General features: G+C 51.9%; 1 protein-coding gene across 1 annotated transcript in view; it reads right to left on the minus strand.

Annotated features, from left to right (window-relative positions):
• Positions 1 to 13,134, minus strand: part of FHAD1 (forkhead associated phosphopeptide binding domain 1) — a 124,385-nt gene that overhangs the window by 13,435 nt on the left and 97,816 nt on the right. Inside the window, exons 21-28 of the mRNA XM_078071797.1 lie at positions 11,822 to 11,906; positions 11,176 to 11,282; positions 9,393 to 9,552; positions 8,066 to 8,198; positions 4,659 to 4,788; positions 3,676 to 3,800; positions 974 to 1,066; positions 322 to 542 (exon numbers count right to left, since the gene is read on the minus strand). Of these exons, the coding sequence (XP_077927923.1) occupies positions 322 to 542; positions 974 to 1,066; positions 3,676 to 3,800; positions 4,659 to 4,788; positions 8,066 to 8,198; positions 9,393 to 9,552; positions 11,176 to 11,282; positions 11,822 to 11,906 (1,054 nt within the window). The remainder of the gene's footprint in view (positions 1 to 321; positions 543 to 973; positions 1,067 to 3,675; positions 3,801 to 4,658; positions 4,789 to 8,065; positions 8,199 to 9,392; positions 9,553 to 11,175; positions 11,283 to 11,821; positions 11,907 to 13,134) is intronic.

Genomic DNA, 13,134 nt, shown 5'->3' on the forward strand with positions numbered 1-13,134 from the left:
TTTCCCAGGGAGGGCGTAGGGGAGCTGAGGCCACTAGAATAGGGTGAGCTATGGAAAGTACATAGGGTGAGTCCTAAGTCAAAATGCACACAAGGTGCAGCTTGTTCGTGGAGAGAGAGACAGAACGAACACTGAGCACCTCGATCGCTGCTTTCTCACGGACAGACTCGCCTCTGTCGGGCCCTAGTCATCACCGCCGCGCCCCCCCCCCCCCCCGTCCCCAAGGTCTCTCTGCCTGCCCTGGACCCGGGTCTGCTGCTGCCCCGAGGCTCAGCCGCGAGAACGGACACCTGGTCCTTTCTGTGGGGTCACCGGCGGTACCTGAGCTGTTCTATGTCTTTTTCGTATCCTCTCAAAAGCTCCTCTTTTCTCTCCAGCCGGTTCTTGAGTTGGGTGATCTTATCAAACACCAGATCGAGGTCCCTTTGTCGGAGCTGGTTGACTCTCTCTCTCTCTTTTGCAGAGAGGTATTTCATGGATATGTGACCGGACATGTCCTTGATGTTCATCAGACTCCCGAGCGTTTTGCTCATGTCCATGTACTATGAGGAAAGCGTTTGGCAGATAAGAGGCCGGGCCCAAGGCTGCTGGTGGCTGCTCTGAGGAAGCCAACATCTAATTCTGTGTCGTTCATTTTCTACAATTGCCAAGAACACACCCATGCTTGGAAGCGAGTGCCACTGGGCTTTCAGGAGGACTTTCATTTACTCCACATCCCTTTATGCTATGCCTTTTTGAGAACCAGGAGGAAAAGTGACAACAGACATAAACATTCATTCTAACTACCTAGTTTTTCAAGGAATTGGCCTATGCAACGTCTGACCCATGCAGGGAGAGTAGATGGGTCTTGCGGAGCTATTATTACAAGTAAATATGCGTGCGAAGCTGATGTTTAGTTACACTCTCTGGTGGTTAACGATGACTGTGGGGGACCCAGCTTTGGACAGGAGGGGACGGTGCTGTATGTACATACCAGCTTTTCACTGAGATCTAAAGCCTCAGCTACATCCATTTTCCCTGACTTTTCCATGGCTGGGATGGCTGAGTTGGCAAGGCCATTCTGAGGCTGAAATAAAAAAGAAGTGAAAACTCTCTTGGCGTGCCATTGTGAATGTCTACATCCTGGAGATAAAACACCGTAGTTATCGAAGAATGACTTGAGAGAGTTGATTCTCCTTTCAGTTCCTGACCAGCCCGTCTGATTCCTCTGTCAACTGCTTTCTGGTAACTGTGCTCCCACCCTTCAGAACATGACTCTCACTTGCCTTGTTCTCTGGTTACTTACTGTCTTCCCTCTGGACCAGTGGTTCTCGGTCAAGGGTGATTTTGCCCACCCTCCCCTGCATGCCCAAGACCTTCGTCAATGCCAGGATACATTTTGGTTGTTGCAGCTGAAGGTGGGGAGTGCTACTGGCATCCGGAGGGTGGAGGGCAAGGATGCTGCTAAACATCCCACAGTGCATCGGATGGCCCCCCAAACAAGGAATTACCTGGCCCAAATTATCAGTACTGCTCAGGTTGAGAAACCCCAGTCTAGAGGACAAGCTTCATAAAAACAGAGGTCGTGTTGCTTTTGCTCACTATTCCATCTCTTGTGCCCAGCATGGCACCTGGCACAGAGTGGGCAGAGAAAATAGCTTTCCTCCTTTTATTAAAGGAATCTCATTTTTAGGCAACGGAAACTATACCGTCGCCAAATCTGGCCAAACCTTCACCTAGTGCTGGAACCTGCTGGGCGAGCATCCCTTCAGACCCACTCCGGAAACAATGCCCAGTGGTGTTCACAGCTGTGCCCTCCGTAACACTCTCTCAGCCAGCTGGCTGCTGAAAGTCCCTACTGACCACAAGGAAGAGCCACCAGACAGATCAGGGAGTCTGGAAGACCATAAATAACTGTAATAAATCTCCCTAAAAAGCAAACTGGGTTTTAAGTGCTCACCCCGAGCATCTCTTGGCCCATAGCATCTGCTGGCACTCCACTGTAAACCTCTGAGATTAAAAAAAAACTGACTACAAAAACATAAAGGCTCAGCAAGTGACTGTGATAGATAAGCGTGAGCTATTTGTCTCTCCATCTCTAGTGCTGAGTGTGAAGGAGGGGATTTGAGGATGACAGAGCCTGAAGTACCACTCAGCGTCTCCAGCCCTGGGCGGTGTCTTCCGTATCCCGCTCCGGGTTCCCCTTCCTTTCCTGATGGAGGGTCACCTAAGGCAGAATCTGGTGGATGAGGTTTAATCACATAGTCCCCATGTCCTTCTCTGCAGACTAGCAGGGAGCTAGACACAGTCCTGGGTCCATCAGTCATTATGCTGTGACCTTGGGTGAGGTACCTGACTGCCTGAAGTCTTAACTTTTCTTATCTGTAGAATGGGGATCATGACAGTAACTCCAGCACAAGGCTGCTGTGAGGGTTGAATGATAACTGGCTGAATGATAAATGATAGCTTAGCTCAGTGCCTGGCACATGGCAAACACTTAATAGATGTCAGCGAGCCTTCCTCCTGCTCCTTCTCTTCTTTCAATTTGCATTATTGCCAACCTTGGAGGATTGAGCTCTTCCGAGAGGGCTGGGGGCTCTCCTGCTCTGTGGTCGTGGTGGTGGCATAGGGTCGGTGCTAGGGAGAAGGTAAATCTTGGGAAGCAGGTCAGGATAGGAGAGCCAGCTGAGTTCCCCACCTGGAGACTGTCTCTCCACTTCCAACCTCGGAGAATGAGGGCTTATCCAGAAAGCCAGTACATTCCTGAAGACTCACATCCCTAGCAAATGTCCAGAAAAATGGTGCAGGAGAATGTTGGTACAGGTAGGATGACTTTGTTCCATGGTCTAAAAGCCTCTGCGTGGTGTAGATCCAGCTGTGGAAGCAAGCCACGCCCAGCAGATCCCGTGATTGACCGTGACCCGAGCGGTCCATTGTCAGGTGTCAATCAGGCACCCATCAAACATCCATTTAGGGTACAGGGCACCTTCAACATAACGGTCAAATCACTTCTGAAAATCCTAGCAAATACAACTATTTCCCTTAAGAGAGGAAGGGTTTCTTGAGTGTCACTATCTAAATACTATTAAGCAATCATAACAGCTATCATTTATTAAGTGTTTGCTCTGAGCCGGACGCGGGGATAAGCACTTAAACCAGCCACCTCTAGGTTCTCACCAGGGCGCAGCTGGGCAAAGGAGGCCCAGAAAGGGTAAGAGCCCACCTGAGGTCACATGGAGGGCGGGACTGGCATTCGGACACAGGTCCCTCTGACTCTAGAACTTGCGTCCTCTTAATCAACCCTCCGGCTGCTCTTTATGTGTTCACGCTTCTCAGTTTGCCGTGCAAAGCAAACTTCAGGCAAACTCATGGCATAATGTTAAAAATTAGCCTGTTGAGTATTTTCTGCAGGATATAACACATCGTGTGAAAAGGAGGGCCCACCAGAGATTGCTCTGGACCAGGGTCAGTGAAATGATTTAACACGCTGGGCACAAACGGAGAGCAACCTCTCTGTTCAGACATGGGGCTGCTGGTTCACCAAAGCCTTGAGCCGGTAGTGCAGACGCTGGCCTCCCAGGGAGGCCTGGCCCCAAGCCACTGACGTGTGAGGCCGTGCTGGGGCACCCGGCTAGTGTCTGCCCCCACGCCCACCCTCTCCACGTGTCACCGCAGAGAGAAACTTTCTTTGGTTACCGCTCCGATCTCTATTCTTGAGAGAGTTGGCAAATCAGGTTTTGCGTGCAAGAATTTCTGGACATTTTTTTCCATTCTGACCGTCTTTAAGTCTAGATAGGATTCAGTCAGGTGGTCCTTATGATCTATAAAATAAATGAGAGTCAAAAGAAAGGGTCAGGAAGAAGTTATTGCTTGTAATAATCACAGCTGCTGGGGCACCTGGGTGGCTCAGTTGGTTAAACATCTGACTTCAGCTCAGGTCATGATCTCAGGGTCCTGGGATTGAGCCCGAGTTGGGCCCTCCTCTCAGCAGGGAGTCTGCTTCTCCCTCTCCCTGCCCCACCCCTCAGTTCATGCCCTCTCTCTCTCTCTCAAATAAATAAATAAAATCTTAAAAAGAAATCACAGCTGTGGTTTACTGGACCTTACTGCAGGCCAGTGCTGATCTCCACCACCCTCCCTTGGCAGGTGAGAAATAGGCCTAGACAGGTAAATGGCTTGTCCAAGGTCACACATAGTAGGAGGCTGGGGCCTCGCGGGAGCCAGTGCCGAGACATGGACGGTGAACTTTCAGCCACAGGAACCAGGCTGGAACTTGAACCCTGGCTTCTGGGGCCTAGCCCAGCACTCCCCCCCACCCCCCAGCAACAGGTGCAGTGTCTTGAAAACGTTATCCCTTCTAAATAGAGTATTCTAGGAGGTTCCCAAGCTGATCCTTGCACTGTTAGTCCATGACAAAGTTCCCACCAGGCCACAGCGAAATAAGAAAAAGGACAATGTAGTGAGTTTTTTATGAAATCCCATTTATTTAAGATCAAGGCTTGCCCTTGACTCTGAGATCATGCCTGCCATCTTTCCTCGTATGACAATGTCCTTTTGGCTATGAAGTGACAGGACAGAAGACAGTGGTCCTGGCCGATGGCAGTGCCCAGAGTGACCTCTAGAGTCTGGGGCTCAGGGCTCTGAGCAGGGAGAGGGAGACCAGCAGGGAGGGAACTTACTTGATGAGCAGGACTTCTCAAGCTCCTTGATTCGCGCACGCAGTTCAGACAAGGCCTTTTTCTGACGCTGAATGATTTCCTCATGTCGGGACCCTTTGCACTTGGCCCCTAGATCACTGAAGGATTGTTCCTGTGGCCAGAATGGTGTAGAGGACAGCTTTATCAGGGGTCAGAATCTCTCTCTTATAGTCCAAGAAACATGTACAACTCATGACTAGCAGAGACCCTGTCACTTAGTACCTTGGAAGCTACTGTAAGGGGCTTTAGCGCAGAAGGAATTTAAATTTTTCATTTCAAATATAAAGTCACATCTAGGAAGATTTCCAACTCTCTTACCTACTTAGCATATCTATAAATAAAACCCCCCTCTATGTTCCCTCCCTGTGTTTTATATTTTCTTCTAATATTCTTCTAAGCTTGGGTTTCTGTTTGTTGTCATTTGGGTCTTGTCTCAGAATAATCACATCAAATTCTGCTCCAGGAGGGGGCATTTTTAGATAAGAACACATGGTACTTTCTTCCTGACTGGAAATAGGGATGGCTCTTCAATATTTGCTAGGGGGAATTTGATAGATTGGCTCGTGGTTGGTCTGGAGAAAGGAAAACCTTCCTCCGAGACTTCTGGAGGTTCTACTGTCCAACAGAACTTTCCGGGATGAAGGAATGGTTCCACTTCTTGCACCATCCAATATGGCAGCCACCAGGCACAGAGCACAGAGCTAGTGTAGGGCTTATGAAAGGCATAGACAAGGAGAGGTCTTCTCTGTCTTTTAAGGGTCATGCCCACCTTTCAGATTCAGAAGAATGCAAGGTTCCATCTTTCAGAAAAATTCCCAGACACACAAAAATTTGTGTACAGGGGCGTCTGGGTGGCTCAGTTGGTTGAGTGTCTGACTCTTGATTTCGGCTCAGCTCATGATCTCAGGGTCCTGGGATCTTGCCCCGCATCGGGATCTGCACTCAGTGGGGAGCCTGCATGAGGATTCTCTCTCTTCCTCTCCCTCTGCCCCTCCCCGCTGCTCTCTCTCTCTCAAATAAATCTTTAAAAAATTTGCATGCAGATTCTGGAGGTTCAGGGCCCCCTGAAGCCCAGTAATGAACTCTATGCAACACATGGGCTCCGTGAGAGCAAAGTCTTTGTCTCCATTGGAGACTGTGGTGTTCCCAGGGCCCAGCACTGTGCCTGAGCTTAGTAGACGGTCCACAGTTACGGAGCCTGACTGAAATGAGGTTAGAAACAGGGTGGGAAGGAGCTTGTTCCAGCTTTCTGGCTGGGACCAGGGCTCAGCAGCAAAAAGAAGGGGACGTGCCACTCCTGGCTGGACTTAGTAGGACCTCACTTGAGCCTGACATGGGCTTCAGCCTGCTTATAGGCTGCATGGCTGGTCCACTCTTCCCAGGTTGATTCTACACTGGCCTTGCTGTCTTTGAGGATGTATGCTTGCCCAGGAATGTCATGTGTGTGTGTGTGTGTGTGTGTGCACGCACGTGTGCAGGAGTGTGGAGAGGAGGATAGGGTCTACTGACCTGGGGCTGGGGCAGCCACAGCAGTGAGGCTTGGTGACAGCCTTTATTCTGTCTGAAGAGTATGCCTGAGCCCGATGTGACCCTTACTCATGGCTCTTCTGGGAATTTGTTTATTTAGAGAAGAAGATGGAGATTCTTTCTCATACAACTCTGAAGCCCTCTGACCCACTCTGGCTTAGAAAGCAGGAAGTAGCCTGAGTTTGGAAAGCCATTCGGAGAAAGAACAAATACTTTTTTCCTTTTATCTTGCAGCCTCCCTCCCCCATCCTCTTCAGTTAATCCTGCCTCATAAGGGAAACTAATAATCTCGGCATCCAGTCAACAATCCGTTCTAGCAAACTCTGTGCAGAGTCGGAGGGGGTCTGGTGTGAACAGGAGCCCTGGGCCTCCCCCTCTGCGCCCACCCCGGGCCTGGCATGCAGCAGACACTCTATGGTTGTTGAGCGAGTGAACGAGTATGGGCTGGGTCCTGCACTGAGAGCTCGGGATTCTGACAGGTCTGAGACAGGAGCGAGACTTGCTCCCCGCCCCGCAGAGCTCAGGGTGCGGGACCGCTGGCGCTTCCCCGGGCACCTTCACCTTCCGTGAAACGCTCTGGACAGCGATGGTGCTGCCCAGATGGCTGGGCCTCGAGCCCTTTCGTTCAAGCTGCGTGCGGCCCTGGCTCACTGCTGTTTGGCAGGGGAATGGCATCTTTGAGAAAGCAGGAAGGCAGGCTGACACATTTGGCCCTGTTTCCAAGTGAAGGTCCAAAGCCCATTACTGAAATGCCCTGTTCTCTAGTTTCATAAAGCAAAGGGGAAAAGGATGTCCCTGGGCTCCAGGAAACCCGAGGCCTCAAGGAATCGCTGCACCCGCAGTCAGCCTTCCACGGACAACGGGAAGCATCCCAGGGCAGAGTGGGAGTGCCACCTTGGGGGGCAGCGTGGTGAAGGCTGTTCTCACTCGGAGACACGCTCCCTGTGTTCTGAGCAGCTGAGGCGTCCAGACATGCAAAGGCTTCTGGCCAGGCACCCCAAGAGGAGTCAGGGAGAGACGGGCACGCAGCAGAAATGGTACATGGCTCTTTGGGAAGACAGTCTGGCCCCACCAAGCACAATTTGAGATGCCCTCTGGACCCTGCATTTTCACATCTGGGGAATTTGTTCTATGTACAAACCTACAGGGACATTAACTATAGCAACGTGTGAAAGTAGACACAGCCTCAGTGTCCATCCGCAGGGGACTCGGGGTGGACAAGAGGGAGGCAGTGGAATTCTATGCACCCAATTAAAAGAACAGAGTGGTTCTTTATATACTTACTAGGAAAGAGGGTCTTTATATGTATAGTGTTCAGTGGGGGAAAAAAACACATTGCAGAATAGACATGGCTTAATACCATTATTTTGCAAAAAGATCTCTTGTATAAACATGCATATATAGGGTGCGTGTGCTTGTGTGCATAAACAAAGTTTGTTTCTCTACAACCCCACGCGGTGGTGGCTGTCATCCTGCTACTTTCCAGACAAGGGAGCCGGCATACAATTACCTCCCTGGGGTCAGCGTTTCTGGGTGCAGGGGTCTCACCCCGGGATGGAACCCGGGCGGCCTGGAGCCGAGGCTGGTCTTCGCACACTGTGGGGTCGCGCCTGTATGAGGGTAGGGCAGGCTCTGTGAGGAAAAGGGCTGATGGCACATGTGTCAAACTGCCAACAGCCGTGACCTCCAGTGGCCTCGGGAGGAGGGCGGGGACTACCGCTTTTTACTGCGCGCATTTCACATAAGCAAGTCAGATCTTTGGAACTTAGAATGCAAATATTTTCAGAAGCAAAGACGGGCACCATGGGGCTCTTTTTTCTTAGCATTGTCCCGCTGAGTGGCCGGGCCTCGGCGGCACTCACCTCTTGACCGCTCAAGAGAATGTCAGTGTGGACCGGTTCTATTTGCACCGAGATGTCACACATCTGGGCCGTGTTCCTGGGCTTCTGTTCCTTCTCCTTGTACAGCTGGACTCTGTGTTTCTCTTGGGAGGCCCTAGGGCAGAGAAGATGAGTCACTGGACGGCAGGATGGCCGGCAGCCTGAGGTTCCAGGAACCACCACTGACCTTTGGAGCCACTGACAGGACAGAAAAAGGAACTCCGTTTTTATAGGTAACTGAAACCTTCGGGTCTTCAAGTCTCCTGCCGGCAGATTTCTGGAGACTTTAGTTTCAGGGGACTTCTAAAATCGTGGCCAGGGCGGCAGACACCTGTCCCCCTTTGTTTCCCATACTAGGTCTGCGGGACACCCGCTGGGGCATTTGCTGGGGCATTTGCCGCGTATCTGCTGTTTCTAACACTTTGTACGTGTTAACCCTTCTATTTCTCGTAACAATCCCATGAGTTGGGGACTCTCTTTGCCTCATTTACAGGCAAGGAAAGAGACCCACAGCAATTTGCCCAAGCTTGTAAGTGAAGGTGGCTGGCTTTGAATCCAGGCAGCCTGTGTCTCTAACCACTCTGTGAATCTGTCTTGGCCAGGAGCCAGGAGGCATATGAATCTACAGGGTAGTCACAAGATGTGGCTTTTACTCAACCTTTCTTGGAGAAAACATTACTCTTATGTCAAAATAAGGGCAAGTTGTGGATGAAACTGCAAACTCACATGTATTTTTCAGACTAATCCGTGGAATGACAATGACATCTTACATTTATTTTAAGCTGACTTCTTTTACCCCAGTTTATACATTGGTTCCATCAATATTTATAAAGTTCCCTATGTGCCAGGCACTGTGTGAATGCTGGGGAGTCAACAGCAGGCAAGGTCTATATGGGGGCCTTATGGGGAAGGCGGATAGGCAAACAGGCCATAGCAGCCTGGCTGTGTGAGAAGTGTTAGGTTGTACGGAGTGCAGGGGCTGAGAGACCCCGGGCAGAGTAGGAGCCCTTGGCTCTGTTTGGTGAGGGTAAGTGACAGAGGGCTCCTTGGAGGAAGTGGCATTTAAGCTGAGGCCTGTCCTCTGGAATACTGGGCAGGAATGTTTACGAGGCACAGAACTAAGCAAAACCCTGTTTTAAATGATGAGGTTGTGAAGTAATGAAACACATGCCTGCCATCCATCCATCCATCCATCCATCCATCCCTCCCTCCCTCCTTTTAACATTTACCGAGTGACCTCCACGTGGGAGGCTCCCTGGGCACTTGGGTGTGTCTGGGCCCCCTATACCATGAGGGCCTTCCCACACACCTGAGCGCCTCCTTGAGGACCTCCAGCTCCCTGTCCTTCCTTTCCACCAGGCCGGTCAGCTGCACCATCTTTTCCTTGAGCGCTCTCAGCTCGCTGCTTTGTTGCTGGACCAGCGCCACGTTCCGCTCCAGTTCCATCTTCTGCTTTTCATTAAGCTCCCCTGGAGAGACAGGAAAGCTGGTGAGGGGGTCTCCTGCATTGGGGCTCTGCCAGGGCCACGGCCCATCGGCCAGGTCTACAAGAACCATGAGGCAGGTCCACGCTCCAGGAATTCTCGCGGCGGGGCTGGGGGGGCGTTAGTAACAGCCAGGGGGTCTGCCTGCGTCTTAGCAAACGACAGCAAAGCCCTGTCTGACCCCGGTGTTCCAGAAGCTGTCAGGGCCCTGCCTTTGCACCTGTGGCCTCTGGGGGCTCCCTGGTCCACCTTCGGCTGCCTGCTTCTGCATCTGTTTGCCTAAGGGCGTTCCTTCTCCGGCCTCTGGGGTCTGCTCTGCTCCTGGGTCTGCCAGGTGCATCAGCCTCCACCCGAGACTGGAATTCACAGCCCGGTTCCCCTCACCCCTGGGGCTGGCGACCCGGGGTCTGGGCTGTACCCTGCTCCCCAGCGTTCGCCCCCTGCAGAATTCAGCTCCAGCTGCCCGCTCTGCCCCTGACTGACAACACAGCTTTCTTTGCCTTTGTCCCTCTCCTGCCTCTAGTCTACCTCCATTGCTGCTGGTCCTGGGATCGCCTCTCAAACCCACCACCCGCAGGAGCATTCTGGTCTCAGGGTCAGCCTCTGTTGGCAAAACCCAAACGGAGACACTTGCATTACCTCAGATTTTCATAGCAACCCTCCAAGTGAGTTACTGGTCACAGCCCCACTTCACGGAGGCAGAAACAGGCTTGGAGAGGTAAAGGTGCTTGCCGAAACTCCGGGGACTAAAATAAGTAGCAGATCCAGAACCAGGTCCAACGTCTCCTAATTCTAGTACTGGACCTGCTAGCCTCTCTGCTATACTTTCTCCTACCTTAGTATGAAAACAATCACTCTTTGGAAAATTCAGCCATAAATGCCCTGGGGGCGTTGACAGTACAGCTCGAGGGGGAGCAAATACCACTGAAGGTTTTGGGGGTACACAGGGTTTGAGATGGGGACAAGACAAGAGGAGTGCTCTTCGCCCTCCCTTGACTTCCCCAAACCAAGTTCTGTCTCCTGACTCCCACCTGCCTGTGCGTTTTGGGGCTGGGAAGGAGAAAATGTCTATAAGAAGCAAAAGAGGGGAGGCGGAAATAAAAGGATGGGTTTGGGGCGGGGAGAGAAAAAGAGCAAAGTAGGAATATTCAGCTAGACTGGTTCGTGCTCTTTGGTCCCTAGTGTAGGAGGTCCCTAATGTCCAGCCAGCTCCAGGAAATAGGTGTGTTGTAGGTGATTTTGCACAGGAGGAAGGGGAGGTGAGGAGGGAATACCTTGCTCTAGGTCCCAGAGCTGGGGGGTGCTGGGGTTTGTGCCCTCCCTCCCAGCCTTTGCCTCCAGAGACAAATCCTCTAAGGCAAAAGGGCATTTTTCTCAAAAGGAAAGTTGCATTTCAAGGCAGAGGTCTGAAGCCCTCTGAGAATGCTCCCTGTGGCCCCCTGATCAGGCACCTGTCTTGCTGACCGAGGTACAAATGCTCAAATGCTGTGACCGCCCAGGAAAGCAGGTCAGCAGGATTTTTAATGCTAAGCTTTCCAACTCTTAAGCCTGTTCTTTCCTTTCTCAAAGTGGGTCAGGAAGTCAAGAGCCACAGGCAATCATACAAACCTCTCAAATCTGACATTCGGTTGTGGGCTTCCGTGAGGTTTTTCCTTAGCCTCATGATGACCTCCTGCTGAGACAGGATTTCCTTCTGAGCGGTCAGTAGATCCCCTCTGAAACTCACAAAGACAGGCCAAGTCAGCTCACCTCAGTCTCCAGGATGTCCCCAGTGCCTGGAAGGGGCCAGGTAGAAATGCAAAGTGATCCTCCTTCAGTGCGGGTCCGAGGGATACCAGTCCCAGCAAGGGGGAGAAGCACGCTCTTTAAAAATTCTCAAAGCAAAAATTCATTTTGATGCAAAAAAATATATATATATAGGGAGATAGGACAGAGGATCCCAGCTGGGTTCAATCTGAGGCTGAGCTATGACAAGTACCAGCTTATTTCACAAGTGATTAAACTAAGGTGCAGCGATGGGACGTGACTTGCCCAGAGCCACACACCTGCAAGGGGTTGAGTTGGGATCTGAACATAGACCCACCCAGATCTTACCATGACATCATCCTGACCTGCTAGAGGATCGAGAAATTCAAATGACAGCGAAAAGACCCCAAACTCGACTCCGTTTTTTCAGGGTCCGACGACGTGGCCAGAAGTGGGGGTGGGGAGGGGTGTCTCTGGCCTGGTGTGCACACACCCCTTGGGTACTCACATCAAGGTGTCACATACTTCGTCTTTGACACTGCCCTCCATCGGAGGTGCCGCTGGGGGGTCTCGCTGCATCACCTCCTCCTGGGCTGAATCAGAGGGACCCGTGAATGTCATTACAGTCCGCATGCAACTGATGCCCTCCTTCCCCTGGGCTTATAAACACACCTGCGTCTTTTCCAACTTAGCCACCCCCCCTACACTCTGCCGCCCTCTCCACCTAATGAGCCCCACCATGGGTTCTGTGGCACAGGCTGGGACCCCCCACGTACAAGCTCATGAAATATTTCCAGCTACTCTATGAGGCAGGGATCATGAACCCCATTTACAGGGGAGGAAATGGGCACAGGAGGGACAGAACTTGCCGGTGGCCAGTCAGCGAGGCCGGTGAGGAGTGGAGCCCCAACCACTGGACCACGCCTCCTCCCTATTCGGCCTTTCCTCCCAGACAAGTCCTGTCCTGTCCTCTCCTCACACTTACTCCTCAGCCCACCGCCTTCCGGTTTCCATCCTCATCCTCGGTTGCACCTTTACTCGTTCATCAGGTGTTTATGGAATGTCTGCTTTCTGGCAGATTCTGAGCTAAATGTGACTACTTTGTTGTCACTCTTCGGGTCCCAGCTCCCTCTGACCTCAACTTGGGTTGGGAGACTGAGTCCCGCCTCATGCCTGGGCCATGGTGCCCTGTTCCGACTGGGTCACCTGTCAGGGCCGTCATTTGATGAACTGCAGGGACCGTGCCTGGATTCCATATGGAATCCCCAATGCCTAGAATAAACTTGGAACCTAACAGACGCTCAACAAAGAGCGTCGAGTGAATGAAAGCATGACGTGAGTCCCGACAGCTTGTCAGCTGGCTGTAGACCAGGACCATGGTTCCCAATCAGGGGTGAGTTTGCCCCCCGCCCCCGGGGAAATCTGGCACTGTCCGCAGACGTTTCTGGTAGTCACCCTTGGTGTGGGGGGTGGTGCTGCTGGCACTCAGAGCAGCCCTGGCCCGAGGCCTCAACTTCCAGAACTCTCCTCCGAGAGCTCAGCGTCTTTGCAATGCATTGCGTCGCCTCGGTCATTTAGGGTGAGTACGTGCTCACAACCCTTAGTTCTTTTCTCAGCCGCTTTTGGATTTCTTTTTAAAGCTGGTTATGAAAGGCCATTAGACAAAGTCGCAAACTCCTGAGGGCAGAGAGAAGGCTCTGAAAGGCCTGGTAGTCTGTGCATCTCCGCTGGCTCGCTGGCTCGGCACAAAGGACGTCCTGTCCCGTTGTTGTGACTTCTGTCTAACCTGGGCCTCGAGGGCCCCTAACCTTGTTGTGCAAC

The sequence above is a fragment of the Halichoerus grypus genome, chromosome 5, assembly GCF_964656455.1.
Source record: "Halichoerus grypus chromosome 5, mHalGry1.hap1.1, whole genome shotgun sequence".
In the NCBI taxonomy this organism is placed as follows: Eukaryota; Metazoa; Chordata; class Mammalia; order Carnivora; family Phocidae; genus Halichoerus; species Halichoerus grypus.